Here is a 23,913-nt window from a genome sequence, read left to right as displayed (position 1 = left end):
GTTTTTCTAATGTGATTTATAAGATTAGATGAGTTTATTACTATTAATTTGAATTAAATCATAAATTCTATCTGTCAAATATCATGTGTAATCTGCATCAACGACACGAAATAAGCTACTTCGCAAACACCCAATCCGTTATCAAATTGTAGATATTTTTCCATACATCACTCAAACGAGATGGTCCAATCAAATTCATCAATTTGAGTTATACGAGAGGATGATCATTAGACATAGATAAAACATTCGACCGGCCAAATTTTAGATTACCTGTTAGATCAAACCATGGAGCTATAATCTATTTTAAAAAATGAATTATAATTATTTTATAATACTAAAAGTATTTTAAAGAAAATATAGCAAAAATGCGGGGATGGTCCGCTAAAGTTCACTGCGGGGAGTTCTGGGGAAGCAACGTTGTGAGCTGCGGTGCCCCAAATCCGACGGCTGGTATTCTTCGGCTTTCGCAGTCGAGAACAACTCCGGTCGTCCGCCCTACCGATCGATCTTCCGCACTACCGACGCTCTCTTCCTCCGGCGGTCTCTCTCTCTCTCTCTCTCTCTCTCTCTTAATACTTTCATTCACCGCCTCCTCCTTCCATCTACTGACCACATTCTTCTCTATCTCCTCTCCTGATTAGCTTTTGTTTCTCTTCTTCTTCTCCTATTAGATCCGGCCATGGGGAAGTTTAGTGCGTGGTTGGCCGTCCTGATGGTGATCGCGGTGGAGGCGTCGAAGTCGAAGCACAAGGCGTGCGACAAGGGGTGGGAGTGCAGTGGCAGCATCTACTGCTGCAACGAGACTATTAGCGAGTACTTCGTGGTGTACCAGTTCGAAAATCTCTTCAGCAAGCGCAACGCCCCCGTCGCCCACGCCGTCGGCTTCTGGGACTACCAGTCCTTCATCATCGCCGCCTCCGTCTACGAGCCGCTCGGGTTCGGCACCGCCGGCGACAAGCAGACCAAAATGAAGGAGGTCGCCGCCTTCCTAGGCCATGTCGGCAGCAAAACCTCTTGTAAGAAAGATCCCTCCTTTCCTTCTTTCCTCGATCGTCCCTCCTCTTATTTCTTAATGATAAATTCTCCCTATTTTCCCTGAATTTAGGCTTCAAAATCCAATATTTAGACGTATGGTTCGTCATAATCTGTTTATTTGTTGCAAATTACTTCAACGTATGAGTATTTTGGGAGTGGAAATCGATGTGGAATTTCGAATCAGAGCAATAACTAGGTATTGGAATCATGGGGAAGCAAAAAAAAAAAAAAGACATACGCACACGCATTGTCAGCAATGGTTATTTTTGCCTGATAGGGCATATTTTGGTAACCTGCCCTCCAACCACTATTCACAACCACATCAGCGTCAAGGTCAACATACCGGACTGCACCCCCCGGTCAACGTTGTTCCGCAAAGGTCGGATGGCGCCGACCCGCAAAAGTCGGGATGACACCAACCAAGTACAGCGCTGTTAGGTCGGGACGGTGCTGACCAAGTACCGTGCCGTCTCGCAAAAGTCGGGATGTCGCCAACCAAGTACAGCACCGTAAGATCGGGACGGTGTCGACCGAGTATCGTGCCGTCCCGCTAAAGTTGGGATGGCGTCGGCCAAGTACAGCGCCGTAAGATCGGGATAGCGTCGATCGAGTACCGTGCCATCCCGCAAAAGTCGGGACGACGCCGACCAAGTACAGTACCATCCCGTAATGGTCGGGATGACACCGAGTACGACACCACCGCACAACGTCGTGATGCCGAGGACACCCAACATTCGCCCCAAGAGTAAGTATGTCGCCCGGAGGGTCGGCAACCATAAATATGACAGGTACAGCTGGTCCCCTAGCGAAGGGATAAAAACCCATCGCGGGCCCGGCGACAGGTTGTTCTTGGCTCATTTTCCACCCAATTCTAACAAAATCTTCGGAGGGGTCGAAGTTGGGAGCCCCCTTTTCGACCCCGACTTGTGTGCAGGGATTGGTGATAAAGTGGGAGGCAGCCAGCCAATTTGAGTTTCGAGGCCTTGAAGCCAGAGCCCGAGCCTGACCTCACCGGACGACGATCCCCGTCGCCCGAGCGCCGACGTGGATGATCTTGCGCACCCGGGACTGAACCAAGCCGTGTTGACTCCCTTTGCCACGGCGTAAAGGAACACTATCATTTTGGTGCTAGAAGGAGGGCCCGATGACGCAGGACCAAGCCCACCCAGGCAACATGACCCGATACCAACCGGTAGAGAGACTGGCTCTAGCACTCGTTTAGACAGCCAGGAAGCTACGACCCTACTTTTAGGCCCACTCGATCAAGGTAATAACCGACTAGCCATTGCGACAAATCTTATCCAAATTCGACGTGTCCGGACGAATGCTCAAGTGGTCAATCGAGCTCGAGGAATTCGACATACAATATATCCCGAGGACGGCTATCAAGGCCCAGGCTGTCATGGACAAACTTCTAAACAAGATGTTTGATGTAATGCTTATGTATGTCCATGTCTTTTGGTATGTTCATGCTTTGCACAGCATGTAGAGGGACGACCAAAGGCTTAATAACCCCATTGTAGTTGGGTTTGGTGGCCGTTTTAGGCTTGTAAATAAAGGTTGTATCATGTGGACACTTGTGAGAGATTTTCGGTCTGTAATGGACCATTTTGACCCTTTGTTGTGTAACTGTTCAGAGCTTGTAAAGTCTGTTTGTAATTTGCATTGTCTATGAAGTGTTTTCGGAAATGTTTGCTTGTGGATCCCGAGTGAGGCGTTTTCTCTAACCCGTTTTCTCTTTTGTGGGTCTTAAGGGACCATGGGAGGCTTCGGGGAGGCTGACCTTTGCGGACGGACACGCAAGGCTGCCGACTTAGACAATACCAGCTAAGTCCGTGACAGATGGTATCAGAGCGGGACAAGCACTCATAGAAACACTTTGCATGCAAACATGGGGGACCTAGCGGTGCTGTGTTGAGGGCAGTCAGCACACGCGTAACCGTTTGGGGGAAAACGGGCATGAAGATGTAGGGAAAAGGAGTCGCTAGGAGGAGCGGACATCTGAGATTGACATTCAGAGGAATGGCCAACCCTTCGCTCAAGATGCACTACGAGAACAAGCAAACTTGGAAGAATGCAGAGCGCACAAAGGTTGGGATGGCTGAGTTCGAGCTACGACTCGATGTTGACAACAATACTTGATGGTGCTCAAGGCAAGCGAGGCGCTTGGTAAAAGATGAGACCATGCAAGGTGAGATGAGTTGCTCAGCGACCGAAAGAGTTGTGCAAAACTCACAGAGGTGAGGGGAATTGCTAACTCGAAGAATTCGGTACTCATGTATGGGCTTGTATCCGGACGATGGAATGCTTGCGGCCATCCCAAGGCGATCGAAACTCGGCGCCATGGAGCATTGAAACTTTCTCTTCGGCATGTGAAGGATACGTCCGTAGGAGGCTGAAGTGTGCAGCGAGTTCAGTATGTTGCTAGGCCTTGAGTGGTGCATCGGGGGCTGCATTGACGTGGAGTCGCAATCTAGAAAAGTGCGTTTGCAGGAGGCAGAACAATGCACAGTTTATTCAGCAAATCAAAATAGTCCGAAGGGGATGGTGGTCTCCGAAACTTTTAGAGAGAAAGAAGTGAAGAGAGATGTTGCTCCAACGGGACAGTTATCCAAGAGGGATAGATCCCGGGTTCTCTAGAGGGAGAATCATGTGCAACAGACCGCACATGTTGAGGAGGAATACCTCAACAAACAACAACTCTACGAAGCTCAATGGATCGAGCGAGCGGCGAGGAGTCGTCGCATGATCTCGCTTGAGAGAATGCATTAGTGGATATATTGCGAGATCAAGTGGGGGAGCGACCCAATGCAACACAAATGAAGGCACACTTGGAGTCGATATGGAGATCAGACTTAAGGGAGGGCTGACCCGTGAAATGGTGGGCGTGAGGACCACCATTAACTCAATGCAAAAACGAGGAGCGGAGCAACTTGGGTGTAACATGGCGAAGTACCTACGCCGCATGAAGGGAGCCAGCATAGAAGATGGAACATGGAGCGGAGGCACAGTGCTTTCCTTGGACAGAGGTCAAGGACATGAACTCTTGCAGAGGCAAGAGTAGGATCATGTTGTTCCATGGTGTCACGGACAAACTTCGAAACAGGATGTTTGATGTAATGCTTATGTATGTTCGTGTCTTTTTGTATGTTCATGCTTTGTACAGCATGTAGAGGGACGATCGAAGGCTTAATAGTCTCATTTTAGTTATGTTGGTGGCCGCTTTAGGCTTGTAAATAAAGATTGTGTCATGTGGATACATGTGAGAGATTTTCGGTCTGTAATGTACCATTTAACCCTTTGTTGTGCAACTGTTCAGAGCTTGTAAAGTCTGTTTATAATTTGCATTGTCTATGAACTGTTTTCGGAAATGTTTGCTTGTGGATCCCGAATGAGGCGTTTTCTCTAACCCGTTCTCTCTTTTGTGGGTCCTAAGGGACATGGGAAGCTTCGGGGAGGCTGACCTTTGTAGATGGACACGCAAGGGTGCCGCACGACTTAGGCAAAAGCAGCTAAGTCTGTGACAGATGGTATCAGAGCGGGACAAGCACTTATAGAAACACTTAGCATGCAAACGTGGGGGACCTAGCGGGGCTGCGTTGAGGGCAGTCAGCACACGCGCGACCGTTTAGGGGAAAACGGGCATAGAGATGTAGGGAAAAGGAGTCGCTCGGAGGAGCGAGCATCTGATATTGACATTCAGAGGAATGGCCAACCCTTCGCGCAAGAGGCACCACGAGAACAGGCAAGCTTGGAAGAATGCGGAGCGCACAAAGGTTGGGATAGGTGAGTTTGAGCTACGGCTCAACGTTGACAACTATACTTGATGGTGCTCAAGGCAAGCGAGGCGCTTGGTAAAGGATGAGACCATGCAAGGTGGAATGAGTTGCTCAGCGACCGTAAGAGTTGTGCAAAGCTCACAGAGGTGAGGGGAATTGCTAACTCAAAGAATTCGGTACTCATACATGGGCTTGTATGCAGACGATGGAATGTTCGCGGCCATCCCAAGGCGATCGAAACTCGGTGCCATGGAGCATTGAAACTTTCTCTTTGGCATGTGAAGGATACGTCCGTAGGAGGCTGAAGTGTGCAACGAGTTTAGCATGTTGCTAGGCCTCGAGTGGTGCAGCGAGGGTTGTATTGACGTGGAGTCGCAATCTAGCAAGTGCGTTTGCAGGAGGCAGAACAATGCACAGTTTGTTCAGCAAATCGGAGTAGTCCAAGGGGATGGTGGTCTCCGAAACGAAGAGAGATGTTGCTCCAACGGGACAGTTATCCTGGAGAGATAAGTCTCGACTCTCCAGAGGGAGAATCATGTGGGATGGACCTCACATGTTGAGGAGGAGTACCTCAACAAACAACAACCCCACGAAGCGCAATGGACCGAGTAAGCGGCGAGGAGTCGTCGCATGATCTCGCTTGAGAGAATGCATTGGTGGATGTATTGCGAGATCAAGTGGGGGAGCGACCCAAAGCAACATAAATGAAGGCATACTTGGAGTCGATATGGAGATCGGACTCAAGGGAGGGCTGACCCGTGAAATGGTGGGCGTGAGTGCCACCATCAACTCAATGCAAAAACGAGGAGCGGAGCAACTTGGGTGTGACTTGGCGAAGTACCCAAGCCGCATAAAGGGAGCCAGCATAGAAGTTGGAACATGGAGCGGAGGCACAGTGCTTTCCTTGGACAGAGGTCAAGGACATGAACTCTTACAGAGGTAAGAGCAGGATCATGTTGTTCTATGGGTCCTTCATTCTGACAGAGCGGACTCATCTTGCATGGTGCCAAAGACGAAGGGAGCTTCTAGGCACATGCACCTTATCTCGGAAAAGCATTTGATGGAGGAACTAAGGCGACTCAATTTGCGGAGGCGAAGTTGGGTTTAGAAGGCCTTGGCACGGGGAAAGAGGACGCGGAGCCGGGTACTCTTGAAGAATATGCCATAGTGTTGTCGTTCAAGTTATCAGGCAAGAAGCGATGCGCAGTGGAGATTGTGCTGGTAGGGGCAGAGGCCCAGGATCCAGACAATGGTGCACTAATTGCAGCAAAGTCGGGGGACTTTGGGAGCTACTAGGCGACGGACTGTCCTAGAACGGTGCTTCATCTAGGTGTGACCCAAGAGTGGGTGGATGAAGGTCGATTGTCAAAGGAGCGAACAAAATCGAAGGTGGAAGAGACCTTGCGATGTATTGGCAGAGGCCACACATAGAGGGATCACAATTCGAGTTCATCCCACAAGGATCAGAATGCAATAAAGATGTCACCAGGAGGCGACATGGTGCAGCGGATCGTGGTGGAACAGTTCGTGGCAATGCGATACACATGACATAGTCCCGTCAGGGACTAGATCATACGGAGGTATGATCGGGAGCTACTGGAAGCTCCACTTCGGTGAATAACACGACGGCAAGAAGGGCTATGGATTCAAGGAGTGAAGGCCATGGTACCGTAGAGGCGGGTCTTCCGTGCGTGCATCGAATTTTGCATCGGATGAAAGCCTTGGTTATCAGCATATGGGGGCTGTATTCCACCAAGGGAAAAGTTCGAATGCAAGTACCAGTGAGTCCCAGGGGAGGGACTTGATCATGCAGAGGTATGATCAAAGCAGCTGGAGAGTTAGACTACTCTAGAGCCCATATTCGCTTAAGGGTGCTCGGTAAGTCAGAGGACAAGGTCGAGTAAGCGAACGTTGCTACCAAGGAAGCTAAGGTGAACAGAATCGGTGCAAACTCTACAACGTGATGACAGAGGCCATGCATGGGAGTTGCAATCTGTCTTTCCATCGATCAAAGGGAGCTGCTTGGAAAACACAGAGGTATTGAAGCAGAGGGTTGAAAGGGGCGAGGAAGCGACGATGAGTCCAGAGGGACTTAGCTACCCAAAATCAAGCGTCAGTTAAAATGGAGGTGGACTCGGAGGAGTGCCACAGAGACATATCTACTGATCGTGAAGAAAAGGGATGTAGATGCGAGGCAACGGATAGTAGGGCCATGGGCATGGTAGCGCCATGGTACCGCAGAGGCGGGACTTCCGTGAAAGTCATTGATCCTTTGCTCTCATGGAGGGAGAGCGCTTGGTCGTGTAAGGGGCTGAGGAGGTGGAGTATGTAGAGGCAAAGCCCAAGTACCGAGACAAGGCTGAAGGGCAGAGGCCAAGGAACTTCCTAAGACCAGTGTCAACGAGCTTCTCATCAAGATAGCCGAAAGTGAAGGACTTCGGGTCATGCAAGAGTGCACGACCAAGGAACGAAGCAGGCAGTACGCGGTGCTGTACCTTTGCTACTCAGGGGAGTAGGCGGCAGGGTTGATGGAGAAGACGGTACAATCCCAGAGGCGACCAACTCTATTAGAGAATTACTCCAAGTTGGGGTGAAAACTTCTTGCATTCCAGAAGTTCGATGGTATTGAGAAGGTGAATCACAGTAGCTAACTTAACGCAAGGAGTGCAAACACTTCAAGTGCTTCAGAAGTGTGAGCAATGAGCAGGCGAAAGCCAGTAACCAGCTCGATGCATGGAGTACAACCTCGAGGAGGCGGGCGAAGTCAAGTAACTTTTGCCTTCTCAACTCTTAAGAGAATGGGCGAAATCGAGTACCCCAATTCTCTTATCTATCCAGCAGAGGAGCTCTGCACATGTTCAAAGACCCTTCGAAGAAAATGGAAGACAATAGTTGTCAAATCCTCACCAACGGTGATCAATGCTAACTGAGCGTAGATTGTCCGCTTCATTTCCCAGCGAATTGTCAATCGAAAACGAAAGTGATGCGAACTTACTTGGAAGTGACAACTAAGTGAAAGAAGAGTCAATGGACAAATTTTGTGGAGGAAGGACCCAAAAACTTCAGAAGTTTGCGAGACGATACTCGTTAAAGCTCTAACAAGCATCCATCCAGTTCAAGCAGCATGAGTATTTGAGAGACTGACGTATAGTAAGGATGGTCTTTTCTTTCATTTGGAGGATCCGTAGGAATCAACAAGGATCAACACAACTCAGCCAACCCCACACCATAGTCAGAGTTATTGGTGAGTTGAAGCAGCATGGCGGATCAAAGGTTCGACTACTCAAAAACAGTAGCGGAGAGCAGCTGGGAGCCAGGAGGCGCATTGCAGCTGGAGCAGAAGATTGAAGACTCAACAAAGGCGAGGAGTTGCAGTGTCGACAAAGGCTTCGACGAGGACGTCGAAGGAATAAGTGGGGGAGAATGTCACGGACAAACTTCGAAACAGGATGTTTGATGTAATGCTTATGTATGTCCGTGTCTTTTGGTATGTTCATGCTTTGTACAACATGTAGAGGGACGGTCGAAGGCTTAATAGTCCCATTTTAGTTAGGTTGGTGGCCGCTTTAGGCTTGTAAATAAAGGTTGTGTCATGTGGACACGTGTGAGAGATTTACGATCTATAATGGACCATTTTACCCTTTGTTGTGCAACTGTTCGGAGCTTGTAAAGTTTGTTTGTAATTTGCATTGTCTGTGAAGTGTTTTCGGAAATGTTTGCTTGTGGATCCCTAATGAGACGTTTTCTCTAACCCGTTCTCTCTTTTGTGGGTCCTAAGAGACATGGGAGGCTTCGGGGAGGCTGACCTTTGCGGACGGACATGCAAAGGTGTCGCACGACTTAGGCAAAACCAGCTAAGTCCGTGACAATGGGTTCTTCATTCTGACGGAGCGGACTCATCTTATATGGTACCAAAGACGAAGGGAGCTTATGGGCATATGCACCTTATCTCGGAGAAGCATTTGATGGAGGGACTAGGGTGACTCAACTTGCGGAGGCGAAGTTGGGTTCAGAAGGCCTTGACATGGAGCAAGAGGACGTGGAGGCGGGTACTCTTGAAGAATATGCCATAGTGTTGTCATTCAAGTTGCCATGAAAGAAGCGGTGCGCAGCGGAGATTGTGTTGGTAGGGGCAGAGGCCTAGGATCCAGACAATGGTGTACAATTTTCAGCGAAGTCGGTGGACTTCGGGAGCTACTAGGCGACGGACTGTCCTAGAGCGGTGCTTCATCTAGGTGTGACCCAAGAGCGAGTGGATGAAAGTCGATTGCCAAAGGAATGAACAAAATCGAAGGTGGAAGAGACCCTGCGATGTATTGGCAAAGGCCACACATAGAGGGATCACAATTCGAGTTCATCCCACAAGGATCAGAATGCAATGGAGATGTCACCTGGAGGCGACATGGTGCGGCGAATCGTGGTGGAACAGTTCGTGGCAATGTGATACACATGACATAGTCCCGTGAGGGACTAGATCATACGGAGGTATGATCGGAAGCTACTGAAAGCTCCACTTCGGTGAACAACACGACGACAAGAAGGGCTATGGACTCAAGGAGTGAAGGTCATGGTACCGCAGAGGCGGGTCTTCCGTGCATGCATCGAATTTTGTATCGGATGAAAACCTTGGTCATCAGCATATGGGGGCTGTGTTCCATCGAGGGAAAAGTTCGAATGCAAGTACCAATGAGTCCCATGGGAGAAACTCGATCATGCAGAGGTATGATCGAAGCAGTTGGAGAGTTGGACTGCTCCAGAGCCCATATTCGCTTAAGGGAGCCCGGTAAGTTAGAGGACAAGGTTGAGTAAGCGAACGTTGCTACCAAGGAAGCTAAAGAGAACAGAATCAGTGCAAACCCTACAACGTGATGGCAGAGGTCATGCTTGGGAGTTGCAGGTTGTCTTTCCATCGACCAAAGGGAGCTGCTTGGAGAACACAGAGGTGTTGAAGCAGGGGGTCGAAAGGGGCGAGGATGCGACGACGAGTCCAGAGGGACTTAGCTACCCAAAATAAAGCATCAGTTAGAATGGAGGTAGACTCGGAGGAGTGCCACAGAGACATATCTACTGATTGTGAAGAAAAGGGATGCAGATGCGAGGCAACGGATAGTAGGGCCATGGGCATGGCAGCGCCATGGTACCGCAGAGGCGGGACTTCCGTGAAAGTCATTGATCCCTTGCTCTCATGCAGGGAGAGCGCTTGGTCGTGAAAGGGGCCGGGGAGGTGGAACATGCAGAGGCAAACTCCAAGTACCGAGATAAGGCTGAAGGGCAGAGGCCAATGAACTTCATAAGACCGGTGTCAACGAGCTTCTTATCAAGATAGTCGAAACTGAAGGATTTCGGGTCAGGCAAGAGTGCACGACTAAGGAACGAAGTAGGCAGTACGTGGTGTTGTACCTTTGCTACTCAATGGAGTAGGTGGTAGGGTTGATGGAGAAGACGGTACAATCCCAGAGGCAACCAAACCTATAAGAGAATTACTCTAAGTTGGGGTGAAAACTTCCTGCATTCTAGAAGTTCGATGGCATTGAGAAGGTGAATCATAGTAACTAACTCAACGCAAGGAGTGCAAACACTTCAAGTGCTTCAGAAGTGTGAGCAAAAAGTAGGCGAAGGCCAGTAACCAGCTCGATGCATGGAGTATAACCCCGAGGAGGCGGGCGAAGTCAAGTAACCTTTGCCTTCTCAACTCTTAAGAGAATGGGCGAAACCGAGTACCCTAATTCTCTTATCTATCCAACAGAGGAGCTCTGCACAGGTTCAAAGACTCTTCGAAGATAATGGAAGATAATAGTTGTCGAATCCTCACCAACGGTGATCAGTGCTACTGAGAGTAGATTGTCCGCTTCATTTCCCAACGAAATGCCAATCGAAAGCAGAAGTGATGCGAACCTACTTGGAAGGGACAACTAAGTGAAAGAAGAGTTGATGGACGAATTTTGTGGTGGAAGGACCCAAAACTTCGAAAGTTTGCGAGGCGATGCTCGTTAAAGCTCCAACAAGCATCCACCTAGTTCAAGCAGCATGTGGTATTTGAGAGACTGGCGCATAGTAAGGATGGTCTTTTCTTTTATCTGGAGGATCCGCAGGAATCAACAAGGATCAACACAACTCAGCCAACCCCACATAGAGTCAAAGTTATTGGCGAGTTGAAACAGCATAGCGGATCAAAAGTTCGGCTACTCAACAACAACAGCGGAGAGTAGCTGGGAGCCAAGAGGCACATTGCAGCTGGAGCAGAAGATTGAAGACTCAGCAAAGGCGAGGAGTTATAGTGTCGGCGAAAGGCTTCGACGAGGACGTCGAAGGAATAAGTGGGGGAGAATGTCACGGACAAACTTCTAAACAGAATGTTTGATGTAATGCTTATGTATGTTCGTGTCTTTTGGTATGTTCATGCTTTACACAGCATGTAGAGGGACGACCGAAGGCTTAATAGTCCCATTGTAGTTGGGTTTGGTGGTCGTTTTAGGCTTGTAAATAAAGGTTGTATCATGTGGACACTTGTGAGAGATTTTCGGTCTGTAATGAACCATTTTGACCCTTTGTTGTTCAACTGTTTAGAGCTTGTAAAGTCTGTTTGTAATTTGCATTGTCTATGACGTGTTTTCGAAAATGTTTGCTTGTGGATCCTGAGTGAGGTATTTTCTCTAACCCGTTTTCTCTTTTGTGGGTTCTAAGGGACCATGGGAGGCTTCGGGGAGGCTGACCTTTGCGGACGGATACGCAAGGGTGCCGCACGACTTAGGCAAAACCAGCTAAGTCTGTGACAAGGCGATCGTCGACTTCATCTCGGAATTGACTCCCCTCGATGATAGCGACGACGAGCATATTGAGCAATGGTGGAGCTTACACATCGACGGCTTGGTAAACGCAAAAGGGGGCAAGGTTGGCCTCGTCCTCAAAAGCCCCGATGGCCGGACGTTCAGTCACGCGCTCCGCTTCGGGTTTAAGGCTACCAACAACGAAGCTGAGTACGAGGCGCTCCTATCCTGCCTTAAGTTGGCCCTCGAGCTCCAAGTCAAAGGCATCGAAGTTTTCACCGACTCCCAACTAGTGGTCGGCCATATCAACGGAGACTTTGAGGCTCGGGATGCTACCATAGCAAAATACTTATCCGAGGCAAAGAAACTCGTTAGCTGCTTCTAGCGCTTCGCCATAACAAGGGTGTCGCAGGCCCAGAATGCACAAGTCGACGCCTTGGCGAAGTTCGCCTCAACTCAAGACGCCAAACTGCCTCCGGAAGTCGAACAACTTCCTTACCGAACCATTGCGGTCAAAGAGGTGGCCACCGTATACGCAACCCCGACCTGGGTGGAAGAAATCCTCCGCTACAAAAAGGACGGGACGTTGCCAACCGACAAGGTGGCCTCCCGACGGCTCCGGCGCATGCAGGCATGGTATTGTGAGATGAACGTGCGACTTTATCGGAGGTCGTTCACCCAACCGCTCCTGCGTTGCTTGGACCCCGTGGAAGCCCAATCGGTATTAGCCGAGGTTCACGAAGGAATCTGCGGGAAGCACATTGGCGGTCAGACCTTAGCCTTCAAAGTCTTCCGACAAGGGTATTACTGGCTGACCATGCGTCGAGACGCCATGACCTACGTACAGCGATGCCTACGGTGTCAGAAGCATTCTTGGGCACCTCATCAACCCGCGGTTCCCCTAACCCCCCTGGATAACGCATGGCCCTTTGCGCAATGGGGGATGGACCTTCTCGACCCCTTCCCACCTGCTTCGGGGCAGAGAAAAATCCTCATCGTCGAAGTGGATTACTTCACCAAGTGGTTGGAGGCCGAGCCGTTGGCGTCCATCACCAAGAAGCAAGTAGAAGGATTCATATGGAGGAACATCATTACTCGCTTCGGCATCCCCAAGGCCATCATCATCGACAACGGTACCCAATTCGACAACGAAAGGTTCAAAAGATTTTGCTCGGGCTACGGAATACAACTGAGGTTTAGCTTGGTGGCCCACCCGCAGACCAATGGCCTGGCCGAGGTGACCAACCGGGCGATACTGGAAGGTTTGAAGAAAAGGGTCACAGGAGCTCAAGGTGTCTAGGTCGATGAGCTCCCGAGTATACTATGGGCCTCCCGGACAACACCGAAGACCGCCACGGGGGAATCACCTTTCAGCTTGATGTTCGGTACCGAGGCAGTGCTTCCGCCCGGGGTAGTCTTCCCGACCCCCCGGGCCGAAAACTTCAACGACGTCACGTCGGAAAGCGGGCTCTGAGCCAGCTTGGATCTCATCGAAGAACGGAGAGCTGACGCATATCTCCGTGCCCTCTCTTATAAAAGAGCTGTCGCGAGACTTTACAACCGAAGGGTGCGCCCTCGGCCAATCAAGCTTGACAACTTAGTCCTACGAAAGGTCGAGGTCAGCGACCCTACTCACTCCCGAGGCAAGCTAGCTCCGAGCTGGGAAGGCCCCTACCCAGTAGCGACAGTGGTCCAAGATGGTACTTATCGCTTAGCGACACAGGAAGGGCGACCAGTGCCGAGGACATGGCACATATCAAATTTAAAGAAGTTTTACGTCTGAAAAGTCTGTCGGGCAAGAGCCCTATCGCTGAAAAAAGAAGGAAAGACATATGATAGTGGCAAAGGGAGTTTCATTGATAAAAAATTTTTTACATCGCCCAACCAATCGCAGCAAGACGAAACAGCAGCAAGCGACCATCAAAAAAGCAAGAAAAAGGAAAGGGGGACGCAGCCTAGGCCCCGGGAAGATCCGTGCTGTCGTCGAAAGGAACTTCCTCGGGCATCTCGACGTCGTCATCCTCAGGAAGACATGAGAAGGGATCCACGTCAAAATGCAGGTCGAGAAACCAAGCCCGAAACCATGACACGACGACTCGATATCCGTACTCATACGAGACCTGCCCTGACCTTTGCAGCCTGAGCTGAAACCCGTGGGACTCCTTATATTCTTCGATCAGTTTTTGGTTCTTTGCAAGGGCTGCTCGGGTTTCCTCCTCGGCCTTCTTCGCCGACACACGAGCCTCTTCTAAGCTTCGGGACAAGTCCAACAGTTCGCCCTCCATCAAGCGAACCCGCCTACGAGACTCCTTCAGCTGCTCCCGAAGACCCACCTGCTGTTGCCCGGTGCCCTCGAGCTCCAATTTTAGTCGTGCAACCTCTCCCTCCAGGTCAGTGGCTCGTTGCTCGGTTGCCACCACCGCTTCCGGCGCCGCCCCCGCTTTCAATTCTTCGATTTGACCTGGGAGCTCGGCGTTCTTATTCCCCAGACTACTGATTATCCGATCAGCGTCCTGAACACGGTCCACAAGCGCAGTGTAGTAGTGCAGGTTCTGCATAAAGAAACGACAAGGTGTAAGCAAAGAAGGTCGAACGAGGACCGAGAGGGAAAAAGATATCCATACCTAGACCAAAGACTTGGCAACCTTCTCGATCAACACCTCAAAAGGCGAACCGTACAATTGTCTGGCGATGTCGGGGATAAGGGCACCCCGGGCGTAAGTCGCAGAGGCCGCGTCGTCCGTCCAGACTCGGCTCCCGAGGGTCAACCCCGGCCAACGCGTCACGAGAGGGTCGGACGCTTCCCCCTCGGGTAGCTCCTATATAAAAGAGCCTGGAAAGGTTCATCCTTGGAGCGGGCTCGGGTGCGGCAGAGATCACGCACCGTGGCAGGGCGGGCTGCTTTGGCCAACCCCGCCTTCCCGGCGCGTTCCTTGCCATGCGAGCTCCCAACAGTCTCCCTTGGGGCAGGACCACGGGACCGCCCCCCAACTACTGCCAGCTTTAGCGGCGGACGCCTGAGCCGCGGCAGACTCTGGCATCTTCGGTGTCTCGGTTTTCGACTTCTTACGCAAGCGGTCGGGCTCCGAGCTCCTCGGCCGACCCAAATCTCCTACGGGTTGTGTGACGGAAGGATTAGACTAAGGAGCCGAGGAGGCACGGGGCATCCCCCGCAGGCGCATTAGATTCATCATATCTATCCAAGACAACTAGTAAAAGGGGGATTGGCCCGAGCCGTACCCCGGGGCGCCGGACTAAGGCCAGCCTCGACCAACCACTCCTCGGTCATGTCCCTAATGGCCCGTGAGGTAGCGAGAATCCCCTTTAGGTGCCCTAGCTGCTCGTATTCATCATTAGATAACCTAGGGCAGCTGTTGTTGATCACTCGAGCCGACCATCTGAGGCTAAACCCCCACCCCCGACTACAGTTAACAAAAAAGTAGCGGCTCTTCCACCCTTTGTTGTTAGAAGACGCCTTGCTCACGCTAAAGCCACCGCGACAGGACAGAAAGTAGCTGCCCTACCCCTTAGACAAACGGAAGCAGGACAGGAAAAGAGAGCGGATCGGGGTGATAGCCGCTCCTCGACACTCCCCGAGGAAGGTCACCATATTCCTCCACGAGTTCAGGGCCATCTGTGATGGCGAGATTCGCCACCAGGAGAAGCAGGCCTCGATCACCGGGTGTAAGGGAAACCTAAGCCCGGCCTCAAGGGCGTCAAGAGTCAGTCCGAACCCACTCGGGAACGGGTCGTAGGCCCGTTGCCCGGACCGAGGGACGTGTAACTCATATTCGCTCGGGATACTATAGCGATCCCTGACACGGCCGAACAACTCCGCTGTCACGATAGAATCGGAGTCGTGCAGGGATTTCATGACCTCCAGGGCCCGAACAGTTTTCTCGTTCACGGGAGGTGTCCCACCCGACGGCGGACCACTATTCGAAGTCGACGCTGCAACCTCGGACCCCGACCTACCAGAAGAAGAAGAAGAAGAGGAGGAAGAGGAGGAAGTGGACATCTGGACCGACCTGAGGCGTTTACCGACCAAGGAGAAAAGGAGGGAGCGGGAACACGGAGCACAGGAATGAACTTCGCCAAAAAGAAAACAAACAAGCAAATAGGGAGAGTGGGAAGGGGGTTTTATAGGGCAAAGCCTCGCCAACCGAGGCGACCCTTCGCTTCCCCCTGGAAGGCCAGCAGTCGCTCCCCTCGCCATAATGACCCTTGGAGAAGCACAAATTCCGAGGCAAGCGTCTCCGCCCTGGCGGGAAACTTCCTGCCAAGGCAGAAGCTTTCCGCCAGGGCGGAAATTTCTCGCCAGGACAGAAACCCACCGCAAGCACGGAAGTTTCCCGCCAAAACTAACGTGGCGGGAATATTCCGGTCTGGTTCGTTTCGGCCGAGGGCAAAGCAGAGCCGCTCGCCCCCACCAGACACACCGCGCCCGAACCGCGCTACTCGGCCACGTCAGTCATACAGTGCCCGAGTCATGCCGCTCGGCCAGGTCAGTCATATAGTGCCCGAGTCACGCTCCTCAGTCACGTCAGTCATATAGTGCTCGAGTTATGCCGCTCGGCCACATCAGTCATACAGTGCCCGAGTCACGCCACTCGGCCACATCAGTCATACAGTGCCCGAGTCACGCCCCTCGGTCACGTTAGTCATACAGTGCCCGAGTCATGCCACTCAGCCACATCAGTCATACGGTGCCCGAGTCATGCCGCTCAGCCACATCAGTCATACATTGCCCGAGTCATGTTGCTCGGCCACATCAGTCATACAGTGCCCGAGTCATGCCGCTCGGCCACATCAGTCATATAGTGCCCGAGTCATACCGCTCAGCCACATCAGTCATATAGTGCCCGAGTCATGCCACTCGGTCACACTAGTCATACAGTGCCCGAGTCATGCCACTCGGCCACGCCAGTCATACAATGCCCGAGTCATGCCGCTCGGCCACATCAGTCATACAGTGCCTGAGTCATGATGCTCGGTCATGTCAATCTTCATTACCCGAGCTATCCAGCTCGGTCACACCAGCCTACAACGCCCAGGTTATGCTTCTCGGTTATCTTGGCCTTCAACAACCTAAGCCGTGACACTCAGCCACATCGATCCTTCAGTATCCAAGCCAAGGTGCACACCAACTACGACCGAATCACCGCGTCCAACATCGAGCAACGTGCTTGCCCAGTCAAAATCCCGACAAACTTTCCTGACGGACCCTGTCTACGACCGATCTCCGCTCCCAGAGGTTCCCGGCGAACCACTGGCCGTACCACGAGTCATTACACGGGCAGACCCGACTTACGAGATCACACCGCACCATGTACTAGGCCCCTCGAGGAGCGACCCGGCACAAGCCGCTCTCTAAGGGGGGGAGAGAATGATAGGGCATATTTTGGTAACCTGCCTTCCAACCACTATTCACAGCCACATCAGCGTCAAGATCAACATACCGGACCGCACCCCCCGGTCAACGCCGTTCCGCAAAGGTCGGACAGCGCCGACCAAGTATAACGTCGTAAGATTGGGACGACACCGACCGAGTACCGTGTCGTCCCGCTAAAGTTGGGACGGCACCGACCAAGTACAACGTCGTAAGATCGGGACGGCATTGACTGAGTACTGTGTCGTCTCGCAAAAGTCGGGACAGCACCGAGTATGACACCACCGCACAACGTCGTGATGCCGAGGACGCCCAACATCCGCCTCAAGAGTAAGTCCGTCGCCCGGAGGGTCAGCAACCATAAATATGACAGGTACGACTGGTCCCCTGGCGGAGGGATAAAAACCCATCACGGGGCAGGCGACAAGTGGTTCTTAGCTCATTTTCCACCCAGTTCTAACAAAATCTTCGGAGGGGTCGAAGTCGGGAGCCCTCTTTCCGACCCTGACCTGTGTGCAAGGACCAATGATAGAGTGGGAGGCGGCCAGCCAAGGGGAGTTTCCAGGCCTTGAAGCCAGAGCCCGAGCCTGACCTCACCGGACGATGATCCTCGCCGCCCGAGCGCTGACGTGGATGATCTTGCGTACCCATGATTGAATCAAGTCGTGCTGACTCCCTCTGCCACGACGTAAAGGAACATTATCAGTGCCAAAGACAAATTTTCAAGATATCAGAACATAATGCACAATAAAAAGATGTGAAACAAGCCATGCACAGTCACTGGACACTAAATAAATCCTATGGTGATTATGAACAAATTTGAAATGTTTTCGACTGCTATTCCCATCTGCATCAGTGGAACATGATTCCGAGTGTCCACGGTTTGTTCATTTTTCTTGTTCGTGTGATGCAAATTAAATAATCGGTTATATCTTAGGCAAAGGAGATTTATAACAACATGGAAAGAAGCACGAGATCCAGTTTGTCATACATTTCAAGGAAATGCTCTGAGGGCAAAAGATTCAATGAACTTGTTATAGTGAAATTTGCATTAGCTTTCTCAAATTCTAATTGTACAGTCATGGTGAACAAAAAGGTTATACATAGGGCTGTAGGTTGTAATCAATCAGCTTCTGTGTTAATTAGATATATAGACAATCTTAGATCCATATTATAAATAGATAACATGTGATTCACAGTTCTAGTTTCTTCAACAGTAGGTAGTTAAGATAGAGAGAAAAAGGACTGCAGGTAAATAGAGTCTATTTAAGACAAGGAAGAGAAATTATCGAAAAAAATGCATATGCAAGAATGGAAAATAGATTATCAAGGAGGCAAATATTAAAGGGCTGTTGTCTCTCTATTTGATGCTAAGTAGCTTCTCAAACTTCACTATTTCTCTCACCGACATATATTATGAATAGCTAGATTCCTAGCCAGATTAGATGCTTGTAAATTATAACAATATGAAAATAAATGTAATCATATGAAAATGGATCCTTTTATCCTCACCCAACTGAATTCTTTTGCACTCATCCTCGTATCTGGCTACATAACTTTTCTGCACTAATAAAATGATCGATGATGAAGATATTATTTAGGAGGACAATGTCTATCAACTTAATAACTTGGACAGCACACTCAGATGTCTGAGATACCCAGACTTTCTGTGATGAGAACAATAAATTGCATTGCCTAGCATGACCAAGCAACCTGGACAAGATTCATCTTAACAGATTCAGCAAAGATAAGATTGAATGGATTCAGTGGAGATGCGTGCAGCTACTGTTCCTTCCTTCTAGTTCCAGTGTATTTGTCTCGGTTGGTAGGCACCACAGGCTGGCAGACACCTTAGGTTGGCATCATGCACAAAAAATGTCCAATTAGATGTTAATTGTTGTCATGCCATGGTTATTGGAAAACCCTAAAAAAGAGATGCAGATTGCACAACGCTCCTGTTAGTGCAGGCTTTGGGGAGATAGAAACCCAATGGATTTACTGGCTTGTGGTGTCTCAGATGCTGTAGGAATGATTGTCATGGCTGCCTAACTTGTTTTCTCATAGACATGTATACATATATATGTATATAATCTGCTGATGATCTTTATCGCAGGTGGTTATGGTGTTGCGACTGGTGGCCCATTTGCATGGGGATTGTGCTATAACCATGAGATGAGCCCAAGCCAAGACTACTGCGATCCAAACTACCTTTATCCCTGCACCGAAGGAGTTCAATACTATGGACGTGGTGCTCTGCCTGTGTACTGGTATGTCAATGGTATTTGTCATCTTGCATTTCTAGTATGCACCAGGTGCAAGGATAGAACAAATTAATTAATCTTATCATTTGGTTGAAATTAATTAAGTGCTGCTGGTTAAATTGATGACTTCTAGGAACTACAATTATGGGCTTATTGGTGACGCTTTGAAGGTAGATCTGTTGAACCATCCAGAATACCTAGAGCAGAATGCTACCCTGGCTTTCCAAGCTGCCATCTGGAGGTGGATGACACCAATGAAGAAAAAGCAGCCTTCAGCTCATGATGTTTTCGTTGGAAACTGGAAGCCCACCAAGAATGACACCTTGTCGAAAAGGTTGCCTGGCTTTGGGCTTACCATGAATATTCTGTATGGAGATATTATTTGTGGCCAGGGATATATTGATCCCATGAACAACATAATATCTCACTATCAATATTACCTGGATCTCATGGGAATAGGGCGCCAATTTTCTGGAGATAATCTGGATTGTGCCGAACAAGTGGTTTTCAATCCATCTTACAAGCCTGCTACATCCTAAGTGAGAATGCCCCAAAACTATAGTAGTGTTGATGTTTCCATTATAAGACTAATGTTTTAAGACGTGTTTTTGAAGTTCATCATGCTGAGTGATGTTTTAGTCCTTCTGGTCAAAAACACTTGTAATGGGTACATTTTCTTTATGTGGAAATTATGATGTATATTTTGTGTTTCAAAAGTGATGCTTGGCTTAGTAATTGCAAGTTTATGGTTCTGTTGAAATAAAATCGTTTCTTTGGTATGTAACATGGTGACATGGTGGTTCTTTGTTTGGTCTCATTCTTCTGTTAAGATGATGAAGGTTTGCGAAGAGGTTCATGTTCGGTCCAGTAAACACCGGTTAGTATGGATCGGTCTGAACGAAATTACAAATCATTGGTGCATCTGAGAGATGTTTATTTAATGCCGGTCATCATTTTACTTCAATGTTCAGACCATATGATTAGCTATACGCTGGTGATAAATCTTACATAAGATTGCCATACAAGTGTAGACTACATGTATAGCTTTTAGTAGTATACTGACTAGTTCTTGCACAAATGAAGTCTTTCCGAAGATGCTTACGCACAGAACCAACGTTACTCTGATAGGGACCTGCTCTTGCCCCCACATAATCTAACTAGCATCGTCACTCCATATTTTAAACTTAACCAACGAGTTGCTATGACTCTGACGCTTTTAGCTTGTGGAGAGCCAGAACTGGGGAGTTACAGAATCTCCCGTTGCCTCAGCAACAGAGGGAGAGATCTGCAATGGAGCCCTTTACCACAATCTCAAACCACCTCATTTCTGGAACCTCTGAATGACAACAGCAAAACTACACATCAAAATAGTTGCTGTGAGGCTAACAACAGTGCTACCTAACTTGAAACTTGATATTTAACCTTCCTTTACAAGTATACATGAACACGTACAATACTCCAAATCAACATCAAGGAAAGTAAGATATGGAAACCCAGAGTTACATGGAACAAAGCTTGCTCATAATGGTTTTTTTGCTCAAGGGGAATTGAACCTGGCCAGGAAACCCTTGAAAACTGTTATTGTAGCCCCAACAGTCAAGACCCAGAACACGGCACCCAGCCCAACCAGGAGTGAAATGAAAAGAACCCCTCCATTGCGGTGGTCTCCCCTTCTTCTAGATGTGGCAGCGTGTTCACCTGTAGTGGTGTTTGGACCGTGAACTCCAACCTGCCCTGATCTAAAACTCGAAACACGTTCAAGTGCCCTGTTGATAAAGGTATTTTCTGAAGCTAGTGCAGGACTGCTTGGTACAGAATCTAACAAGTTTGAGAGTGCAGAACTGAGCCATGATTCTGAGGTGCCTCTAACATGAGTGCCTTGCTCTTCAGTTTTCTCGATATTGGATGATGCAGAAGCATATGGGACACCTATGTATTGAGTAGCAGCAGCAAATGAGAAATAGCACAGGTAAAAGCTGTATGACCTATTGCCTTGTATAGGTATGCTGGATCATGCAAATGAAAAATGATTAAGCACCTGACGCTGGTGATGCCATGAAGATCCGATTTGTATCTGCATTTGAGAAACCAGAGACCAGATTATGTTCCCAAAGATTAGTCAAGACATGATAGGACTCATTTAGCACCCCATCATCACCAAAGCTATCAAGATATGAGTTCCGTGCTGGAAAGCCGAGAGGCTCAAAATCATTATAGAAAGACAAAGGGTCGTCGAAATAATCGTAAGAATCATAAAATCCATCAGGTCCATCAGTCTGGTCTCCGTTACTTGAATTGTTCCCACTCCATATGACAGATTCTGGTTCATTGAAATCTTTGATTTCAAGAAACTCCCCATGAGTCTCCTCTGGACTCTGATGGGAGTTATAGGTTAATGAAGTCATCTCAGGATTCTCAACAGGCTGCACGAAGCAAGAATGTGGTTCTGCAACTTGAAAGCTTGCCTCCAAAATGCTCAACTCACACCGAGTGCTATCGTCCTCAAAAGAAGTAGTAGTTTCAGTTGAGGGTGGGCTGAAATTATTCTTTCCAGCTTCTGTTTCAACATCAACCTGCACAGAAGTGAAAATCCAATAAAAAGCAACCGACTCTAATTAGAATTATCACTGATGGTATAGCGAATCATGAATAAAGAATGTTTCATACTTCATTAGCTTCTGAAACTCAGGATAATAAGTGTATGTGTTGCCAATGAGCTTGGGTGCATTATTCCTTGCAAGTGAGCATATATTGCATGTCTCCATGTATGAGGTTATGCATTGGAAAAGGCGCTGTGTGCATGTATGGTGTGCCATGTGTGTCTCCATGCTTGTGCAGGATTCATGTGTATATGGTTGTTGCTACATTTGCTGCTGTCTATGCACATCAGTAATCTAAATATGTGATGCAAACAAATATGTAGGATTAGGGCATAATCAAAGACTATGGATACAGTGATACCTCTGAAATATATGCAGAATGTTCCGAGAACTGGCCAACCATGTCTTGCTCCTCAGGCAATTTTAGCAAAAGATCCTCTAGCTCGTTTATCGGAAGAGTGTTCCCAGCATCATGCATCACGCCAGACGAGGTAAGATGATGAAGAGGCTTAGTAATTGGTGCTTCGATGTTTTCCTGATTCCTTGACAATTCAATGTTGTCCTGGCTCTTGAAGCTCTCGTCTGCTGCTTCATCAACCCACTCTTCTTCTCTAAAGGGCGCTCCATACTGCTCCCCATTCTTAGGACCAGGTCCACTCTTCATGAAGACCTTATAGAGAGCATAAGAATCCTGGAAAATTGATGACTCAAGGTGAAGACCATCAAAGTATATGCAACAAAGAAAATACACTGATAGCTGTGAATTCAGATACTACAATCAGTTTCCTATCTTTTACTCAGGATTGACTTGCCTGCACATTGTCGTAGCTCAATAGCACCTGGTCAAACAAAGTGTATTCATGCATCACCCAATCGGTGCGTTCCCCCTTGGGGGCGCGCCCATGGTAGTAGACGAGCGTCTTCTTGTTGCCCGTGGCCTTGGAGTTCTGAGAGATGGTCCGGTCCTTCCCCGTAACCTTCCAGTAACCGAACTCGGTAGCCCGATTGGATCTCGATCCATTAGGATACTTCCTATCCCTAGGGCTGAAGAAGTACCACTGCTTATCGCCACTCTTCAACACTGATTTCTCTGCAAACAACGACAGAGTCGTGACAGTTCGGTCAGGCAAGGAAGAAAAGGCAAAAAGGCGACGAATTTAGAGAAACCCGACACATCGATTCTAATTTGATTCGAGAAGAAGCTGAAATGATGCATATAGCTGCGACGATCGAGTACGACTAGGCATTCGAGGAAGCAAGGAGAGGATTGAAGTAGCCAATTGCAAGCAATTTGGAGTGATCATATTGAATCCTGCGGCATGGTTACTTGGGCAAAGATAAAGAGGAGGATGAGGCCAAAGGGGAAAGTAGGAAGGGGATTCGCGTCACCAGATTCGGATGCAAAGAGGGAGAGGCAGCATCGTATTACAGCAACAGCGCTGCGTACCAGGGAGTTCCCAGGGCTCCCACTTGTAGACGTCGACTTCGCCGATGACGGGGAGCTTGACGCGGCGTCCGCAGAACTTGCGCTTGAGGTAGTAGAGGACAAGCTCCTCGTCGGTGGGGTGGAACCGGAACCCCGGCGGCCACCACCTGGACTCACCCAGCGAGAAGCGATCGTCGCCCATTCCCTGTCTTCTTCCCTCGCGGGCGATTGTTTTCGGCAGATCAGCTGTTGACCAAGTCCTCCTCTTCGCAGCCCGGAAAGAAGAGCGGGGAAGAGGAGACGAGACGACGGTGGCGACAGCGACGTCAGAGCAAGACGAGAGGCGAGTTCCTCTCCTCACCCCGGCCCCTCTTCACTCATTAGAGATCAGAGTTTTGTTGCTGCTCCCCTCCCTGCCTTAATAAGACTACCACAAGATGGAAAAAAAATAATAATAATAATAATAAAATAAAGCAACAACAGCACCGGTAACAATAATAAAAATAATATTAAAAAAAAAATCAAAATCCGCAAGTTTTCATCGAGTCAGGTATTTGGGCTATTAGATCTCCTCACAATTGAGATAATCGTTCGATGTACACATAATTATCTTGCATAAATTAATCATTTTTTCTATTTTTTCTATTATTAAATAA

At 49.0% G+C, this 23,913-nt stretch overlaps 2 protein-coding genes across 2 annotated transcripts; one reads left to right on the top strand and one right to left on the bottom strand.

Moving 5' to 3' along the window:
• Positions 1-342: 342 nt before the first annotated feature.
• Positions 343-19,930, top strand: LOC135676649 (chitinase-like protein 1). Its single transcript, XM_065188059.1, has 4 exons — positions 343-540; positions 672-1,016; positions 19,084-19,237; positions 19,365-19,930. Exons 1-4 carry the CDS (start codon positions 366-368, stop codon positions 19,768-19,770), a joined length of 1,080 nt encoding a protein of 359 aa, XP_065044131.1. The 5' UTR covers positions 343-365; the 3' UTR covers positions 19,771-19,930.
• Positions 19,931-20,626: 696 nt separating this feature from the next.
• On the bottom strand, positions 20,627-23,658 carry LOC103973776 (NAC domain-containing protein 17). The gene is made up of 5 exons (XM_009388428.3): positions 23,279-23,658; positions 22,644-22,921; positions 22,193-22,522; positions 21,270-21,804; positions 20,627-21,160 (listed from the first exon to the last, which is right to left on the bottom strand). Exons 1-5 carry the CDS (start codon positions 23,457-23,459, stop codon positions 20,769-20,771), a joined length of 1,716 nt encoding a protein of 571 aa, XP_009386703.2. The 5' UTR covers positions 23,460-23,658; the 3' UTR covers positions 20,627-20,768.
• Positions 23,659-23,913: the final 255 nt, after the last annotated feature.

The sequence above is a fragment of the Musa acuminata genome, chromosome BXJ1-6 (assembly GCF_036884655.1).
Source record: "Musa acuminata AAA Group cultivar baxijiao chromosome BXJ1-6, Cavendish_Baxijiao_AAA, whole genome shotgun sequence".
NCBI lineage: Eukaryota > Viridiplantae > Streptophyta > Magnoliopsida > Zingiberales > Musaceae > Musa > Musa acuminata.
Note: the sequence above shows the minus strand (reverse complement) of the source record. Positions and strands in the feature narration are given on the sequence as shown.